Raw genomic sequence first — 19468 nt, forward strand, 5'->3', positions numbered from 1 at the left:
GTATTCACTGAAAACAAGGAATAACAGTATGCTTTAATAAAATCTACTTTACAGTAGGATGTGAGAAATAACTGACCTTAAAAAGCAAAGTTTGACATTTTCTGTTCAGTAGTTCCAGTAGTTCCGCACAGCTATGACACAAGAAAAATTCCCAAATTGGTACAATATGGAGCTAGATTCCCTCCAAAAGTTAGAATTTCATCCAGATCATTTATTTTTCATCCCAAAGCCTTATCAGCATTGCAGAAGGCTGAATAAAGACTCATTTTAAATGTATTTTTAAAAAAATGTTTCAAATTCATAATTGAGTGTCATCTAAATCTGAGTTATTGATTGTTCTGTTCAAAGCAGCAAAATAACAAAAATAAACCACCTACCAGTTGTTTTATATATAACAAACATCTAAATAGATTGATACTTTAAGGACTTTTGATTGCTTTTGGTGTGAATTTGTTAGATTTTTTTAGGGTAATCATAAAAATCAAATCAACTATTTTTTGTCCAAAAAAGTGTTAAGACATCTAAAAAATGTTCAGTTTAGAATTAAAAACTACTAAAAGCTGAAAAAAAAACAGATATTAAAGAATATGTAACAATCTGTTCATGATTTTTATTTGAAACCAAACATTTTAGCACTAACAGGAATGGAAAAGACTGCAGATGTTTGCCAGAGGTGAGGAGTTGATATTAAAGTCGTAAAAAATCAGATGATGTTTTTGTTTATCAGATATATTTACTTTATTTTCTTGTACTTTATCTGACTCCACCTCCCAGTTTCTGCAGCACTCCCAGGCCTTTCTCCAGATATTCCTCTCTGCTCAGCCAGAAGGAGTCCTTGTCTTTCATGATGTTTGCCAGCACAGCGCCGCCCAGGAACACCATGTGTTTACGCCTCGGAGGATCCTCGATTCGGATCTTAAACTTCTGCAGAGGTGAGGAATAGAGAAGAGATGGGAGGTCATCGAAACACACATTTCTACAAATACACTACCTTAAAGTTAGAGGTCACTGTAAAACTGTTCTTTACACAATGGCAAGTTGTAATGTTGCAGTAATTTTACCATACGTGTTTGATCCAGTAACTGGTTTTGAAGAAGAAGAATTTGAGATAGACATGCTTAACCATGGACTTCACTGTGTATTTTTTTTATCATGGTGGCATATAGAAAACACCTTAGCGACAAGTTAACAAGATGAAATACTTCATTTTCTACAGGTTGAGGGTTTAAATCAAATTGAGTTGTTCTAAAAAGCCCTATTTAATCAATGTTGTGTAACAATTGTTAAATTAATGACATTAATAGTGTATAATATATTACAGAACCCATGTGTAACACCAAATTTGACACCCTGGTGCTTCTCCTGTTATAAAATACAGACTCCTTGTTGCTCTTCTCCAGTAATTTAAGACTTATATAGATAATGACAAAGTTCTTACTGATAGTTTCTGAGTGTTTCCGTCCAGCACCCTCTCCAAGTAGAGCTGCTTGATCTCTCTTTCCAGTCTGGATGGAAGGCCGGGGTACATGGTGGAGCCTCCTGACAGAACGATGTGCTTGTAGAAGTCAGCCCTGCACAGAAAAGCAGACAGAAGGGATGACTATCTACTTTCTATTGGATAAGAGTTGTACAGTTATTCCAGGGAGCAGGGAGGAGGCTCAGACCTGAGGTCGATGTCTGCCGCCTGGATGGTGTTGAACAGCAGCTCGGCCACTCCTGCTCCCTCTATGTTGATGAGGTGAGGCTGGAAGAGAGCTTCAGGGGCCCCGAATCGCTCCCCTCCAACGTTCACCTGCCGGCCATCAGGGAGCTGCACCGGGGAAAAGAACCAATTCAATTTTAATCGGAGCATTTTTGCATTCTCATTACGACAAAGTGTGCGAACTTGATCTGAGTAAACACATGAGGGCAGTGGTGCCTAACCTGGAGGGCAATACTTTACATGTCTCCATATAGATGTTGCTGATGTTGATTTTTGTGCTTTTTAAGTGGAGTAAAATTAAACTTGGATGTACCGTGTAAGCCTCCACCAGGTAAGTGGTTTCTGTGGCCAGACGCTGCTCCTGTTCAATGTTGTATCCCACATAGCAGAGCTTCTCCTTCAGCATCCGAACAGTCTCAAAGTCAGCCGTGTGATTGAAGGCATAACCACGGAGCAGCAAGAGCTAACGGGATTTTAAAAGTGACAAGAAATATAAAGTTGTTTGATATAGATTTCTATCAGAAGATGTAGTTTCCCAGTGAAATTGTACGTATGTTTCATTATTTCTCGGCTCACCTTAATGAGGTATCTTGTGATGTCACGTCCTGCGATGTCCAGCCGTCGTGTGAGATGAGGCAGAGAGAAACCCTCATAAACTGGACAGATGTGGGTGACACCATCTCCAGAGTCAATGACCACACCGGTAAGCAAACCTGAACAAAAAACATCGATAAAACTTTTCAACTATTCATTAAGGGGAAAAAGATCTGTTGAATTAACATAAGGTACATTGGTTATACAACATAAAGTTGTGTTTACTCAACAATATTTATCTCTGTCTTAGTTACCTAATTTAGGTTTGTTAGACAAACAGGATTTTTACATTTTGTTTTTCTGAAAAGCATTTTGACCTCCTTTTAATTTAACATTAGTTGGATTGCTTAGGTTTATTTAAGATGTTTCTTTATTATTTGGTATATTTTATTACTGGCAAACCAATATGTAAAAAGAAAAATGCAGTTCGTGCAGCAGTATTTTGGTCATTAATAAGACAACATATTTCATCTTTGACCATATATACAGCTTTATGTAGCTTTGACAAAAAATATAAGCAAATATTGTACATCCCTTTACATCATTTACATTTTACAACATTAATACTCTAAATTTATAAAGGCAGCAAGCAGAAGCAAGTTGTTAAGCCAAAAAACTGTAATCTGTTTGAAATGCATCTCTGCTAAGATGTAATACTTCAGTACAGGACCTTTTTAAACACTCTCTCAGATTCACCTAATGGAGTGAATCTGTCCTTTAATCCTGAGAAAGCATTGTGTTTCAGGTGTAGGATTTAGCCCATTAAATATGAATTTTCATGCTGCTTTCCCACCTTGAGCGTACAGAGTGAGCACAGCCTGAATGGCCACGTAGATGCCGTGGAACTGGTACTTCTCAAACATGACCTCTGCGATCTTCTCACGGTTCTTGGTGGGATTCATTGGTGGCTCAGTCAGCAGGATCTGGAAGAAGACAAATTAACTCATAGACTTGAGAATTATTTCACATCCTTCATATTCATTTGTTAACTCATGTAATGTTTTAAACCCACTCAAGCACTGTCTAACCTGCAAAAGCTACAGTTAGACAATATATGTATGTTTAAATAATCTTTCCCATATGATGCGATGTTTCATGTTTCCTACTTGTTGTGTGTATTTGACTCACTGTAATTGCCTCTGGAAACCTGCTGGATCTAGTTATAGGAAGCTGCTTGGTTTAATGTATGCAGCCCTGACCATTTGTTGAATAATTTCAATATATTCATCAGTGTTCTTTCTCCCTTCCAATGTAAATGTATCTCTGCAGGTTCATCTACATATGGCCTCTGCAACATTTTGGACATATTTTTCAATGCAAATGGAGTACTATTAGGCCCTTAGGGTTTTTTAAACATTCACATCTTAGTATTTTATCCATTTCATTTAAACATTTTGAGGGTACATTTAAAACTGTTACCACACAGAATGTTTTCTAGCTATCTATATGTTATTATGCATGTAGAGCTGTGTTTTGGGATTCGTACCTTCCTATAGTATGTGGGGAATGTGATTAGCTGTGGAGTTACAGCCAAGAAGAAACCTCTTTGTGTACCTTTTGTAATGTGCTTTTATTATGACCTATTGTCCTATGTTTCACTGTTTTTTCTGGAGTTTTTTTAAACCTGCCTAATGACTGTGGATGTAAATTAGCATTGTTGCTATAATCTGGCATATTTACGTCTACTGCTGTCTAAATAGATGTTCATTAATGCGCACTAAGCTTTATTTCTGAGGTTGTATCTGTGCGTTTCATGCAAACTTTGGGATCAAGTGAAAAGGCACTTTTGATCAATTCCAAAATATCTACTTCAGACACCATATGGGCAAATCAGTATCTGTTATCTACCTTGCATTCTGACGGGTTGATGTTGAGGCGGTCGGGGCCGAAGGTGTGGTCCCACAGGTGGAGCATCTCGTCCCAGCAGCGCACCATGCCGTTCTCCATGGGGTAGGACACCTCCAGCATGGAGCGACACTGGCTGGCCTCGTCCCCCACCATCAGGTCCTGGTGGAAGAGATCAGGAGCTTTTCACACTTGGTGGAGTTTGTTAGAGCAATGACATGAGATCTGCTTTGTACAAACAGAGGTGAGTACTAGGAATGTTTTTTTCTCTTATGGTATGGAGGAGTGTACTGTGTGCTTACCCTGAAAACAGTTTTTGGTTATATAATTAACCATAAAAAGCATCACAGGTCCAAATTTGATACTTAGTTTGAAGAAAACTCATGTATTCTTCTTCACATTCAAACATGTGCACTGAGAGAGACTATTAAGACTCTGCTAAAGATTAAATCTGCCTCAAAATAATATTCATGGACCTCTCTTACCTAACATTATCTGTTATTTGTAGCATTATGTTTTCCTTTCCTGCTCCATAATCTGCCCTCGTGGAATCTTACAGGGATTAGGAGGCTAAAAGCTCTGAATGATCGGCACAATCTCTGGTTACATGACTGTATAACTTATCTGCGTCTTAGGAAGCCAACAGGTGTGAAGCTCTAAGACACTTTAATACTTACGAGCTGCGGGGCGACGAGAGGTGGAAGGAGCAGGTGTTTAATTAACTGAGCAGGTCTTAGAGTACTTGTCCAGACCTTGCAGATAATTCTGTCTCCGGCTTTGAGTTGTTATGAGAGGTTGTATGAAAGTCGGTGGCTCTGTTTTAATCCTTTATCCTTTTTTAACCCTCGTGTCAAAATTGACCCGTTTTAAAGTTTGAAAATGTGGAGAAAAAAATATATTTTCACAGTGAAACTTGTGATTTCCACATTTTCGACATTTTTTTGGAAATCTTTGAACATTTTTCGGTGGAAAAAAAGAAATATTAAAAATGTTGCTTAAGAACATTCACACAAAAATCTACCAAAATCCAGCGAATTTCGCTGGATTTTGGTTGATTTTTTGTGAATGTTCTTAAAGAAAATAGTAGAAGTTTTACTTATATATATATGTAATCATTTTAGATATTTTTTTGATTTTTGGGGGAAAATTTTTATTCATTTTTTGAAAATATTTACAAGAATTTTCTTGCCAAATTTGGGTGTTTTTTTTTAAATAAAACTTTTAAAGGAAACTTAAGGGAATTTTCTTCCTGAAGATTTTGCAAATTTTCAGAAATTTGTCAAACTTTTTTGCTGAATTTTTAAAAAAATTTTTCAGACAAGAAAAAATATTTTTGGTGCCCGTAAATGAAGACAACAGGAGGGTTAAATTCATTTTGTTGCTGTCTTGTTGATCTCTTTGTCTCTGTTAATTTCCTCCAGGGTGACTAAACTGCCGGATTCGGTGAAAGACCTTTTCATCTGGAGATGTTCTCACCTTAATCTCGATGTTGCCCACTTTGGTGGTTGAGCGGATGATTGGTCGGCCCACCATCGCTGGGAAGATGTGATCGGGGAAGTTGGATCCGGCGAAGCCACACTTGACAAACTGAGCAGGGATGTGAAAATGAAACACGTTACGATTTTTTTTATGGGTTTGTGTGAACACAGTTCTCATTTTTGCATGAAGCTGGACGTTTTCGTATTTCTAATGAGCAAGGCTGAACATAAATTGTACTTCTGGACTCAGCTTTTTATACAGAGGAGCTCCAATCATAAATCAGGTCCATTTATTTTAATCTCAGCTTAATCTGGACCCTGTAAACTGACCTAGTGTATTACTGTGATGCATTTACCAGATTGTGTCTTATTTATCAGACAGAGCAACTGCAATTTCATCACACTTTTGACTGAATGGAGAATAATACCTTGATATGGTATTACACAGTCTTTAAATGCCATGCAATTCACAACACACTGTGCTTTTCTGCCTGTCATGACTACACCTCCTACTATACTGTCTCAACATGCCCTTGTGGCTGTAAACACATTCCTTAGCCTGGAGGGATGCAATACATTCCTAGCAGGGGCAAAAATCAGGCCAGCTGCTGACTAACTTTGCCTTTCACTGCATAATTTTCACGTTTATCCCTATTTAAATGCTACAGTACAACACCAACCAGCCACTCCTGAGATTTTAGCACTTTCAAATCTCTCTTCCTGTTTTCCATCCAATGTGTGCTCAGTTCAAAGCATCACAACCATTTATGGCGGTGTGTGTGCAGACTACAGGAACGAGTGACAAGTCCAGACAGATGTGGAATCAGCCTGCATAATGCACATAGACTCACACCCTGGACTGCTTCAGATGTTTCTGCCGTGAAATGATCCAAATGTCAACATGTCATTTTCAGAGCATTTAAGCTCAAAATGAAAATATCTGTCAGAGTCGTAGCACACCTGGTGAAGGTTTGCATCAAAATCTCATGAGAGAACATGCAGTTTACGTTGAACTGAGGCAAGTGGGAAAGAGAACAAAATACAGGAACCACAGCTGTTAACAGCTTTCTACAAATAACAGCATAAGGAAGCTACTGTCTGGAACAATATTGACATTGTGGACGATGTGACTTACCCCTGTGCCATTGTCACAAACCACCACTTTCCTCCCCTCACTGTCCATGCTTAAACAACACTTTCAAACAGCTCCAAATATGTCCAGTCCGACTAACAGAGAACCAATTCAAGGTGATTACGTGTGAATTTAGCAGCGACTACAACTGACAGGTAAGCACAAATCTTCGCGTTACTCCTTCAAATGTGGGTGGGATTACTAAAAGTGAGAACGCCTTTTTTCCTACAGTTTGGGAGGAGCGAGAGCTGTTCTGCAGTTTTTTATGAGCGAAGATGCAGTGTTATTTTAAAGGAGGTACTTGCAACAAATGTGAAATGTCCCCACACTGCACATTTTACAGCATAATCATCCTTAAATGTATCTATTCTGGCCACTTCTGAGGAGACAAATCTCTGCTTTTGTTCATTATTTTCTGCAGGCAGATTAATTTCAAGAATTTTGGTTAAAGTTGTAATATTTTAATACATTATAATATTAACCTTTTGCGTATAAAAAGCTGCATTTTTAAATTTAAGTAAAATTTAATTGACTTAACACTCAGTCACCTCAATATGGGCAAAGTGAAACTTTATTTTGAATTGCATTGGCTCATCCTAAATTAATCATTTGAAAGCACAGAGCCTAGCCAAGTTTTATAATAAGAGTGAGAAGGGTGACCACAACACTTCTCCTGCAAGTTTTTACTATTTTTTAAATTTAAAAAGGTAGTACAGGGATTCATAATATAGCCTATGTAGCGGAAATTGATCAAATTCATTCCTAATTTGGCTTAAAAGTATGTACAGTCTTTTTCTTTCTTTCATACTCTATAATGTGTGTGATTTGTGGCCCTGACCTGGGCTGGTCGGGGCAGACAGCCCACCTCCCCGGGCCTGGTTATGCTGGAGGTCTCTTCCTGTTTCAAGAGAACCGCTTCCACATGAAATATAACAATCAAATGCAATAAATACTGTTAAAAGTTGTCAGGTACATATGTAAATGAATATGTAAACTAATAGAGTAAAACCACACCTTAAATAACAATACAGGGACAATATTTAGTCTTGTTGGGGTACTTTATCATGTCATTCTTTTTTACTGGGACACGTGCATGTATTAGATCTGCATTATAACCACCTTGACTTGACTTAACTATTTAATATTGTTATTGTTGCATGTTCTCTCATTTATGTTTTTCATTCATTTTAATTCATTTTTCTATCTTGACATCTATCTTTTTGTTTTCGAAAAGTGCGACACAAATAAAGTTTTTATTATTAATAATATTATTAGTTATAACAATGTTAATGGTTTCTTTGGATTTGTCCAGTATTTAACTGCAGGTGAAAGGCCAGCCAATCACAGGGATGGAAAGCAAAGTACGATTTTCAGATGGAAAGATTTTTGGAAGGCTGTGGCCTGGCAGCTGATCTTTGCTACCTGTCCAACACAACCGGTTTTTAGTTCAAGCTGCACGGAAGACTAAAATATTGGTAAGTTGTTGTCAAATAGCCTGAGTTTGACTTGTTATCTTTAGAAAAACTACATACTAATTCATTTGCTCGACGGCTGTGCTTTCAAGGTGTTAGCTAAATGTGGAAACGAAACAGCGAGCTAGCTAGCTAAGTAGCCAAATACGTTTTCTGGAGAACAAAAACAGTCAAAAGGAGAGAGAGTGTTGAGCTTAAATCCATGGCAAGGCCAAAATATCAACGCAGATGTAGCCCTTTGTTTGCTGAATGTGTTAGTTTGTTAATGTGTTACCTGTATTCAACAAGCTCCTACTATATAAAAGGTGAACCAGGGGACATGTATGTGGAGACGAAGCTAAAGCTACACTGGTGTTACCAATTATGTAATTAACTGCTGCTTTGGCGCTGGACCAAAGCTATTGTGTATGTCATTAGCAGTGCAACCTGTGTTTTCCTGCTGTGACAAAATGTCTCTAAATCTTTTGGAAGCAATGATGAAACTCAGAGGAGAGTGACAAAAAGATTAGGGAACCACTGATATAATATGTGGCTTTGGTCAAATTTTATTTGATATATATACAATAAACACGTCATATTGACACAGATGGAATGAATTGGAAAAGGGCTGTTCAGTGGTAGTGGTCAATTTTAGCAATAGCTATTATCCTTCAATATTTGTTCATTTAATGCAAGTTCTGTAGTCACTGCAATATTGAACAATTTTAATACACATTTTCCTTATATTGTGTCGGTCTAATAATATGTGGCATTTTCTGATGGTGAGCCACAGAAAGACTAGAATATAATTTGATTTATGTGTCACCATTCACTCTTTTTTTCTTACAGCTCCTGAGATGCAGTAAAACTGCACAAAATCATCTCTGTTTTCATCCACAAAATAAAGAAATGCTGATGATTTTCAGTGTCTTGTAGCAGGAGCTAGGTCATCATTGTCTGTAATTACAGAACCTGGCTAGTTTTTCAGTCACAGCTTCCTGCTCAGTTTGAAGCGAGTGAATTCTACCAAAAATGTTAATAGCTATATCAAGGGTATTTGTAAGAAAATGGGAAAAAAATGCAATTAGATGAGGCGACAAAGATATGCAGCCAGATATAGAATGTGGTGACTGCCCAATTTTACCTTAAGCCTAAGTTAAAAGTCAAAATGCAGCATTTTTACACAATTCTTTTAGTTTTGAGAAAAGGCAGAAATGTGATAGGAAGAAAATTTTTTAAATTTTTGTCATGTTCCTCTGCTGTAATGTTTGCTGATTTTATAATGTAACCGTGTAAAGTGACTTAGAGTATTCTGAAAAGCCCCATACAAATAAAATATATGATTATTAATTTGTGCTGCATGCAAAATACATGGAATTTGATACAATTAATCTTAATAAAGCAATTTAAGAATTTATTTTAATGATCGTGAGATAAAAATCATGTGTGTTGGTAAGATATGAAACATTTGTGTTTTGTTCCTTTTGACGAAGGAGCAAATATCCGGAAAAATCATGTCTTGTCTCTGTTTTTATCTAGGCAGTTTCGTGTTTTCTCCCATGATTTACAAGAAGACAACGTTAAAAGAAAGCATTTTATTTGTCTACTGGATATTTCCTCATACACTACGCTGTGTTCATACCGTTTGAAACTTATAAATACATAGAATCAGTACAAGTTTGGATAAAAATAGGTTCATTTATTTACATAAAGCATTTACAAAATACACATTTTCATTGAAATGCATAAATGTGTCATGAGAAATGATGATTGTAAGAAAGACAACAAACAGTAGGCCTTGAGTGTCTCGTAGACAGGACATAATCACGTCTGACTAGGTCTCACTGTTCTCAAATGTAAGAGGCACATTGAGTTAAGACCGATGACATGCTTTCTGATTCATCTGTTCTGTGTCAGCTCCTGCAGGAATTCATCGTCAGAGCAGCTCAGGAGCATTCACAACAGCTCAGCAGACTTCAGTAGCCACAAGAGAAGTGAACAGGTAAAACAGCTAATAACAAAATAGTTTGTATTTTAAGCAGCACGTGTGCATTGTTAATTGAATATAATTCACATACAGTCTAAGCTTATTACTTGTCATTGCATTGTAAAAGAGTGATGCCCTTAGTTTCATTTTAAGGCAGTGAAATGTGTTAATTTTGTTTGCCACTATGTTTACATGCACATTATACTCTAATTACATTGGATAAGAAGGTTGAGGTAATAATTCACATGGTTGTTTGCAAGATTGTGGCACAAGTAAACCACCACTACTAGGCATGCATTTGTGTTGTGTAAGAATAAAACATTGCAGTAAATTCTCAACACTGAAAACGATAACACTGGATAAAGCATGACTTTGCATTGACATGACAAAATCCTGTGTTTAAGATACTTTATGAGCTGGATGAGCCAATTAAAGCAACTGAGGATCCCTTTCCAAAGTTGAATCAAATGATTACAATATTAACCCTCCTGTTGTCCTCATTTACAGGCATCAAAAAATGTTGTTTCCTTGTCTGAAAAAAATCCAAAAATTCAGCAAAAAAAATTCCCCAAATTTCTGAATATTTGCAAAACCTTCAGGAAGAAAATTACAATAATCCCTTAAAAATTTCCCTTAAAAGTTTTATTTGAAAAAATCCCCCAAATTTGGCAAGAAAATTATTTTACATTTTTTTTTAAAAATGAGTAAAAATCTTCCAAAATATCCTAAAATATGTGAAGTGATTACAGATTTATCAGTAAAACTTCTAATATTTTCTTTTAGAACATTCACATAAAAATCAACCAAAATCCAGCGAATTTTGCATTTTTATCATTTCTTTTTTTCCACCAAAAAATGTTAAAAGATTTCCCCATAATGTTGAAAATGTGAACATCAGAAGTTTCACTGTGAAAATATTTTTTTTCCCCACATTTTCAAACTTTAAAACAGGTCAATGTAACCCACAGGACGACACGAGGGTTAATGTGCATGTCAACATATTGATATACAATAACAGCCTACTCAAGGCGTTGATCATTGTGTGCTCACAGTAACCAGACAGATGTATGAAGCTTCCATACAAACTATTAGAAAATGACCTAAAAACGTAAAACATTAATATTCACATTACCTAAACACCATTGGCATTCTTTCTATAAAGATGTTTTTTTTCCTGAGAGTTGAAAATGCAGTGTTTGATCTACAAGTAGCTGTGGATGTTTACTCTTCTACAGCGCTGAGTCACGGTCAGCGCAAAACTAATACGTATAACAGTCAAGGTTATGTGCCATGGCGCTTCTTTAAGTGCATATCTTTCCTTCACATTGTCCAGTCACAGCCACAGGTGGCCTCGTCCTCGCCCTCCTCCCACTGAGAACACCTCAGCCACGCTCACAGTTCAAGTGTCTTTAAAATATGTGTGAATGTGATGACAGACTACAGGAAACAGAGCGTCTGCCTTTAATCTCAAGACTCGAACTCGCTGTCGCTGCTGACGGAGATCTCCGGGGTGGACGCTCCTGTTCCTCTGCGCTCTGGTTCTGTGCTGCAGTCGCTGGCCTCTGGGCTGCCCAGGTGGCGAGGGGAGTTAGGCAGCAGGTGGGGGTGACGGTGGCGCTCCTGAAGTGAGCTGTCAGGTGAGCTTTCAGAGGGCAGGAGGGAAGAGTCCTGCTGGAGTCTGGGTGGAAGGAGAAATGAGAAAGATAAGAGTGAGATCCCAGATTGGAAAACTGCCCCTCAGACAGCTACTATCGCTGAAGTTTTTCAAGTTCAAGGGGACAAAGGCGGAAGCTCCTTTAGTTTGGTCATATTTGATATAACGAAACATGACACATATTAGCATTCTCTCTCATGACTGCCTCATTGTATTACTTTACCTTAAACAGAACACCAGTTTACTTTTTTTGTTGAGAATGTCCATGTTTGCATGAGCAGTCAAGGTCAGTGTTCATCCTCTATTCTTTTCTTTAGTCATCAACAGTACAGTGAAACAATGCCACTTTTGACGTACCTGTTCTTTGCTGAAGCGGCGCGGTCTCTTTGGCGGCGGTTCTTGAACCAGTTGCCAACTTGTGTGGGCGTGAGTCCCGTGGCCTGGGCCAAGTGGCGTTTCCTGGACGGGTTGGGGTAGGGATCCTGGAGATACCACTCTCTCAGCAAACTGCGAGTTCTTTCCTGGAGAAGAGTTATGGAAAATTAAGATTTAGGTGACTCTTAGTTCAAGTGTCTCACATGTCAACTGATATCTTACGGTTAAATGCTGATAATGCTAAGTATAATTGTATTAGACTGGATATATAAATAGATGAACACAATCTACATTAGACGTATACATAACAATGTATATCCACTAAATTGGATCATGTTAAGGGGCTTAATGGGTTGCTGGTCAGAGGCCTCTTGAGGTTTGGAACTAGATTATCTTATGAATAATACTTGACCCTGCCACAAGAGGGAGATCACACAAACATGCAACCAAGAGATAAAGTGCATGCTGTCCTGCTGTCCAACACTGGGAATCATGTAAACAGGGCTGATTTCCCTCTTGTATTATCTGACAAATGAGTGAAGTGGTGTTACTGATTTTTTTTTTTTTTAAGGTGCAGAAGTACAATCAGATTTCTTTTAGAATATCTGCTTAAAATCTTATGAAAACGAAATCTGTTTTTATTTCTCCATGATTCCCAGTGTGTTCTGCACATCAGGACATTGCATTATTAATTTGTGACAAGCAGAATAGTTTAATAAAACAGGGCACTGTTTTGCTTTCTAACTGAAGAAGTCGTGCTGTAACTGATTGGATCATACAGAACATTTGTCATGCATTTGTGCAAGTTATGCTTTGAAAATAGTGTTCTTATACATGAATACATTGACTATACTAAATATAGAATGATACATGAATTAATAGTTACAATTTCAATACTGACAAGAGCATGTTTGACAAAAATGCAAATAAAAATAAAAGCCATATTTTCATATATGAGGCAAGTATGAGTTTTGGCATGTTTGGATCATATAAGGCAGTGTTTGACAATATTTAACTATTCTAACACATAGATATTCTTCTCAGAGAGGCATGCCCTGCTCTGACTTGTGTGATCTTGCAGCATGACTAAAGTCTTTAGTGGACCAGACGGCAGAAGGATAACCATGGCTCTGACCATTAACATCTTAAGAGCTCAAAGAGCAGACTGCTGGGGGCAGCAATCAGGTTAAAAAGCACCGTGACTGATGGCCTGTCCAATGTTAAGATGCAAGTAGAATGCATGTTATAATGTCACATTTCCATCAGAATCAGTATTTTACGCAAAGACTAAAGACGTGTGTTGAGTCCCATCAGCCACGTGGGTCAAATTATAACGCTGAAAGTTATATTCTTACCAGGGTGTTTACCTTAAAGCAGTGCGTCTTCTGCTCGCCGTCCCAGATGGTGCGGGGCAGCGGGAACTTCTTGCGTATCCGGTACTTCTCCACGGGGCCTAGCGGCCGCCCTCGAAGCCTCTCCGCCTCTCGGTAGTGCGCGTCCAGCCACAGGTCCTGCAGCTTTGCGTGCGACTCTCGTGTAAACCGGTGGCTCTGGAGAATCTGGTACAGAGCCTCAAAGTTTCCTCCGTGGAAGGCAACCAGCGCTCTGGCTCGCATCACGGACTCGTGTCGGTTCAGCGCTTCTCCGGCGGAGCCAGGGACAGCGGCAGGCAGGGACCAGAGGAACCGGCCGAGGCGCTCGATATCGCCGGTCTCCTCCAGGTTCTCGCACACCCGGGCCACCTGGTCCGGTGTGAACATCGGAAGTGGGAACATCTCGCCTTGTTGCTTCACAGTAGCTCAGCGAAGTAGTCGGGGCGCGTTCAAAAGCCGCATGAAGTGGTGTATCCGTGCGTAAAGTTCTGTGCGTCCGCTGCCTTTTCAGAGATGCTTCAAGTTTATCGACACTTGCAGCTTCTATGTGCCGCCTCTCTTATGTAACGGAGTCTTTCCTGGTAGCCGGTTTGGGCAAATGTTTCAGAGAAGCCGGAGTACAAAGGCGGTGGCGGCTCCAGGTTTAGAGAAGTAGCCTACAGACAAATGAAGAAAGAGGACAAGGAGTCAACCTGTATTTATAGCTAGATACAATTAGCATCTCTGTGGTTGTTTTGAGAAGGATTATACATCCCGACCATTAGCCTCTTAGTGGGGGGTAGTGTGTACAGAGGTGCCTGGCTGATCAGCTTGTTTGGCTTAGCCTGAGGATACATTGACTGCCAGGATGACTGCAGTGAGCAAACAAGTGAGGATAGGTTATTTAATAGGTCGGATCTGGTGGAGATGAAGCCCTGCCGGAGGAGCGGATGATGAGAGGGAGATAATACGGAGAGAAGGCTGTGCTGTGGACAATAGCTTACAGTCTGGACAGCAGGCAAGACTCTAGAAAATGCAAGTAAAGTGTAAATAAGTTGAAATATCTAGTGTATTTGTCCACATTTGTGACTGGTTGAAACATTAAAAGCAGAATAATTGATGGTTTCCCTGCCTTACTCATGGATCTCACAATTACATCTTGGTACCAGTGGTCATGAAAATCTGTATCTAATGTGCCGCAATCTTTGTCTAAGAAGACATGTTGGGACACAAAGCTGTAGATCCCCCACCAGCTAATACCCATGTAATTAAAACAGACATGGTTGTACATAGGCTATCCTCTTTGACCTAGTGTCAGGCCAAGACATAATGAAAACACCCCTGGACATCGATGTGTGGCAGAGCAACTCCAGGACACGGAATTAATGAGCTGCTACTCGGTTCAATCCTTCTGATCTCAGTAGCTCATTAATCAGTCTAAAGGCAATTTTCTTATTAATCAGGTTAAGGATCTGGCAAGCATCTGTCAGTGATAACGCAAACATGTTACACTTAATTAGCACAAAGTGGCCTCAAGGAAAAAATATATGTGGCATTTTTACCAAGCATCAGTGGATTACAATCTGAATAAAGAAGTTACATTAAATTAGCAGTTTCATTTTAAGTCTAAATGTCTTCTGACTGCAGATATTGATTTGTCCTCAGAATGATATGGCTTTGTAGGGGTTGCAGTCAGGTGAAGGATCATCTGGTTTAAAGTCAGGTGAAGGGTCTTATAATCCTGTCTACAAATTTGTCTAGAACAGATATGACCCTGCCAGACAACAGCGAACACATGCAGTCTCAACATGTAACTGTGTTTGATATGATCGAAAAATTACATCCAGTTGTCAAGATTTCAGATCTCCTTTTATATTCTTGCTTTGTAGAGATTTATATTAATCCCTACATAATGAATACCCCCCCCAAACAAATAACTGAAAAAAATATCTTATGAAATTAAATGAAAATAAGCTGCTGATTGTGTATGAATCTGCTAAATTTTCCTTCATATTTAGAAAGTTGTTGCGCAAAGTAAAATAGAGTGTAGTGTGTAGTCTTAAGACGAATTGGTTGTACTCTTCGGATGCATGTGTAAAGTGATTTTTAAATAATAAAAATGGGGATTTTCACATCCAGAATTGCTAAATAATACATTTTTCAGCTATGCAGCAAAATTTGAAACATTTTAATAAAGATTATTGTTGCAAAATATTTTTTATTAAGACTCTGGTGGCATTTTAGAATTTTAAATATTTGATTTTTTTTTTGTAATTTCATCTGATTGAATGAAATCATTATTATCCCCCGCCTCCACGAAGTGGAAAAGGGGGATATAGGTTTGGCCTCCATCCGTGCGTCCGTGCGTCCATGCATCCGTGCATCCGTCCGACATGAAGGGGACAGCTTTTCTCAGAAACTATTACAGCTAGGATTACGAAATTTAGTGTGTAGCTTCACACCATGGACACCTTGATCAAGTTCGAAAATGAGACCTGTGCGATAATATTTAACAGAGTTATGGCCCTTGATCACTATTTTGGATATAGACTCATAGACATCACATGTGGCGGGGGATATTGATGACCATGTCGTCTTGTTTTTTTTTTAAGTTGCATGGTTCCGCTTGCATTGTCAGAGATAAAGGCTCTAAGTTTTTAATAACTGGTGTGTTATTTTTATACATTAGTAATTGTAGTCTGTAAAACATCAGTTCAATTGAATTCAGTCTCATTTATATGTATTTTGATATCACCAATTCACAATATATTTCAGGGTGCTTCACATTGTAAGGTCAAGACCATAAAATACTGTGTTACCATAATATTAACGCAGCGTAATCTAATATTTGAGGAACCTGTAACTGGAAAATATTTCATGGATAAATTGCTTAATAATTTAATTATTCAGAGCTGACATAAGTTAATTTTCTGTCAGATAACCAGTCTAATAATCCTGTCAGCACCAGCCGTGGAGGAAGTTTTCCAAATCTGTTCGTGAAATCAGTCGAGTAGAGTTTAGGGTATAGAAAGCGTATAGAATTACTTTGTAAGCAGTAGGCAATCATTTGATACGTGTTAGATCCTAAATCTAGATTAAAATACCAGGTGGGATTGGTGGTCTAAAGGAAAAGGGGGGCGGCTTTGTGTGTGTGTGTCAGTCACACTTTTGGGCACAGAAGGGGAGAAATGAGCTCAGTGAAGATCCTGCTCACACTTAATCTAACCCGTCCAAGTTTCAGACACTTCGCAACACTCACCGCCACCACACACATACACTTAACTTCATTACAAGAAAGCCCCCTACCCAATCTGTTTAACACTTTGAGAGCAGACTGAACCAAAATCTGCTTAAGCGCCCCCAATCCGTTCCAACGGGATGAATTATAAGATGGTGACTGGATGAACAGATGATGTGTGTGTTTGTAGAGGGGTGGGGTGGAAGTGTCAGAACTAAAACTAAGCCCTATATCACAGAAAGGCAACTATCAAAATGATTAACATCTTACAAGCTCCAAGTATGTGAAATCTGAAGTGCTGCTGTTGTTTTGTAGTTAGTACAATCATCTTCAAGCTCCCTTTTCATTTTTATTACAAGTGAAAAATGTATGTATCAATGGCCATTTATTTCAATTTATTCAGAAAGTCTATTTGATCCTTTTTGTTACCATTTTGCCCAAAAAAAATTATCATTAAAAACAAAATGTCTTCATGCTGAATATATGCAAATAAATGTAAATAATGAGTAATTTTTTCCATGTGCTGTTTAAACCATTCACTGTGATATTTATATGAGAAGTTATTAAATGCTAGAAGTTTGTACAATGAGGCAGAAACAGCTACTACAGAAAAGGTTTTAGGTATTACTACTGTAGACAAATGATGATATACTTCTTCTCCTCCTACACACACATGCATGCACACGTTTGTGATCAAATGTTTAACCTCAAGACTTCTTATTTTGTTCGCATGTATCACACATTGGCCATATTTATAACCTGTGACGACCTTTAACGCCATCCCAAAAACCTTTTTTCATCTCCATTTCTCTATGAAATAGACACAAACACTCCATTAACCAAAAAAACATCGAATAGTTTTCAGTGTTTCTTATAGCTGCTGATAAAAATAACCCGTGTTCAGCTCTGCTAGATGTTTTCCAAAGTTACCGTCACCCCTCTCCATGCCAAATAAGCCAAACACAGTTGAACTGGAAAACCAGAATTGCTCATAGATTTTTAAGTTTTTGTGTCTCTTTTGCTGTGCCAAAAGGTGGTGTATTACCTGAAGGACATTGGACCCAGATGTGAAGGGCAAAATGAACTGCCCCAGGTGCTGAATGACCAAAACAGCTAGTTTATCCTGATGAACCTTTTCAGTGCGTAAGGTCAGTGGCTGACAGTGTATACCTGTGGAAAACTGAGCACATTTGATGGTAACGTAGTTAAGAGTAAAAGGTGTGATGTCTCAGCTCAACATGTGATAGAAAGGTAGCACGTTGGCAGTTAATTAGAAATACTGTATATGCATAAAACCTCAGTGTATCATTACCTACATGTTGTTATCGCTATGTGAAGGCTGCTACCAAGAACAGCAGTGGATGCTATGCTTTTCATGTTGATCATTAAAGACCACCTGCTAAAGAAAACATAAACTTGCTTAATAAAGCCATTTTCAGATATGGGATGCATATGCAACATCACTGGATTCTCTCAAATTGATCAGACATAGGTCACTTTTGTGCCAGTATTTCCCATGGGTTCTTTGGAGAGCTGGGGTATGTATGTGATACTTTTCACATGTGCGACTTAACAGTAAATCAAGTGACCTGATGAAGAGTAGTGCATCAGTAAACAAAAGACAAAATCTAAATCCATAGTGTAACTAATGTAACAAAGAACTAAAATGCCGCTTCTAAACTGTAACTGTGTGACAGCACACTTGATCCTGATGACTCCCCATGTGAAGAAAAGTACACAGAGTGACTCTCTGTTAGATCCTGACCAACACTGTCTCCATGTTGGGCACAGTGTGTATTAGAAGTTATTTATGAAGTCACCCTATTGCTTGTTTATTTGTAAATGCATGCAGCTCTCATGCTTTGGACGCCCTCATGTAGGTCCTGCTGCTGTTTGACTCTGCAGATATGTAACAAACGCAGATTATGCCTCCTATGAACAGCTGGAAGTACATCGCTTGTGCGTACCTATCTGTTAATGCAACGACTTGCAGTTCAGAGTTGTGTTGTCCTGAAAGTGGAAATGTTACTGGGTCCAAATTAGTAGGATTGGCATCACAGCTTTTATAGAAAAATGACCAGAGTGCTCTTTCAGACATCCAGCTGATATGTTCAAATAGTGTCATAGTAGTGGAAAGAAATTTGTATCTGGAGAGGCTTAGAACATGTTTATGTGCTGTTTTCCAACTGAATGAGGTAACAAAAATCAATGGATCGCAGAACAGTAATAATGGCTGAGAATACATTGGATGAGTTTATAAAAGGGAAAAATAGATTAAATAGATAAAAGGGTTATTGGTTTGTTATGATATATCTGGTCTTCAGTGCACACTTCAGGGGACCAGTTATTTACTTAGAACACAGTTAGTGAATATTAGCCACTTGACTCACTTGTCTGTGTACGTTATACTCTACCTTTGGTGTAGGTGTGAAGTTAATTATAAATGAGACATTAAGAAACAAAAATGGCCAGACGTGTTGTTTTAGGACCCATGTGGTGACACAGGATTGGTTGGACCTATATATGGTGGAACCCCACTTGGCATAATTAATCAGTAGCTTAAGCAGGAGTCTCCTGATTTAAAAAATGACCTGTTGATTTTGCCAACAGGCAAAGCAGGGGGCCTGCATCTGTGTGTGTGTGTGGAATGGGGGCTATTA

At 38.5% G+C, this 19468-nt stretch overlaps 2 protein-coding genes across 2 annotated transcripts; both read right to left on the bottom strand.

The window, feature by feature from the left end:
- Positions 1-36: 36 nt before the first annotated feature.
- On the bottom strand, positions 37-6930 carry zgc:101810 (uncharacterized protein LOC493612 homolog). Its single transcript, XM_022202193.2, has 9 exons — positions 6755-6930; positions 5618-5728; positions 4145-4303; positions 3090-3219; positions 2279-2415; positions 2016-2165; positions 1665-1810; positions 1439-1571; positions 37-924 (listed from the first exon to the last, which is right to left on the bottom strand). Exons 1-9 carry the CDS (start codon positions 6800-6802, stop codon positions 754-756), a joined length of 1185 nt encoding a protein of 394 aa, XP_022057885.1. The 5' UTR covers positions 6803-6930; the 3' UTR covers positions 37-753.
- Positions 6931-9886: 2956 nt separating this feature from the next.
- six7 (SIX homeobox 7) lies at positions 9887-14612 on the bottom strand. Its single transcript, XM_022202180.2, has 3 exons — positions 13586-14612; positions 12201-12364; positions 9887-11867 (listed from the first exon to the last, which is right to left on the bottom strand). Exons 1-3 carry the CDS (start codon positions 13991-13993, stop codon positions 11657-11659), a joined length of 783 nt encoding a protein of 260 aa, XP_022057872.1. The 5' UTR covers positions 13994-14612; the 3' UTR covers positions 9887-11656.
- Positions 14613-19468: the final 4856 nt, after the last annotated feature.

The sequence above is a fragment of the Acanthochromis polyacanthus genome, chromosome 23 (genome assembly GCF_021347895.1).
Source record: "Acanthochromis polyacanthus isolate Apoly-LR-REF ecotype Palm Island chromosome 23, KAUST_Apoly_ChrSc, whole genome shotgun sequence".
Classification (NCBI taxonomy): domain Eukaryota; kingdom Metazoa; phylum Chordata; class Actinopteri; family Pomacentridae; genus Acanthochromis; species Acanthochromis polyacanthus.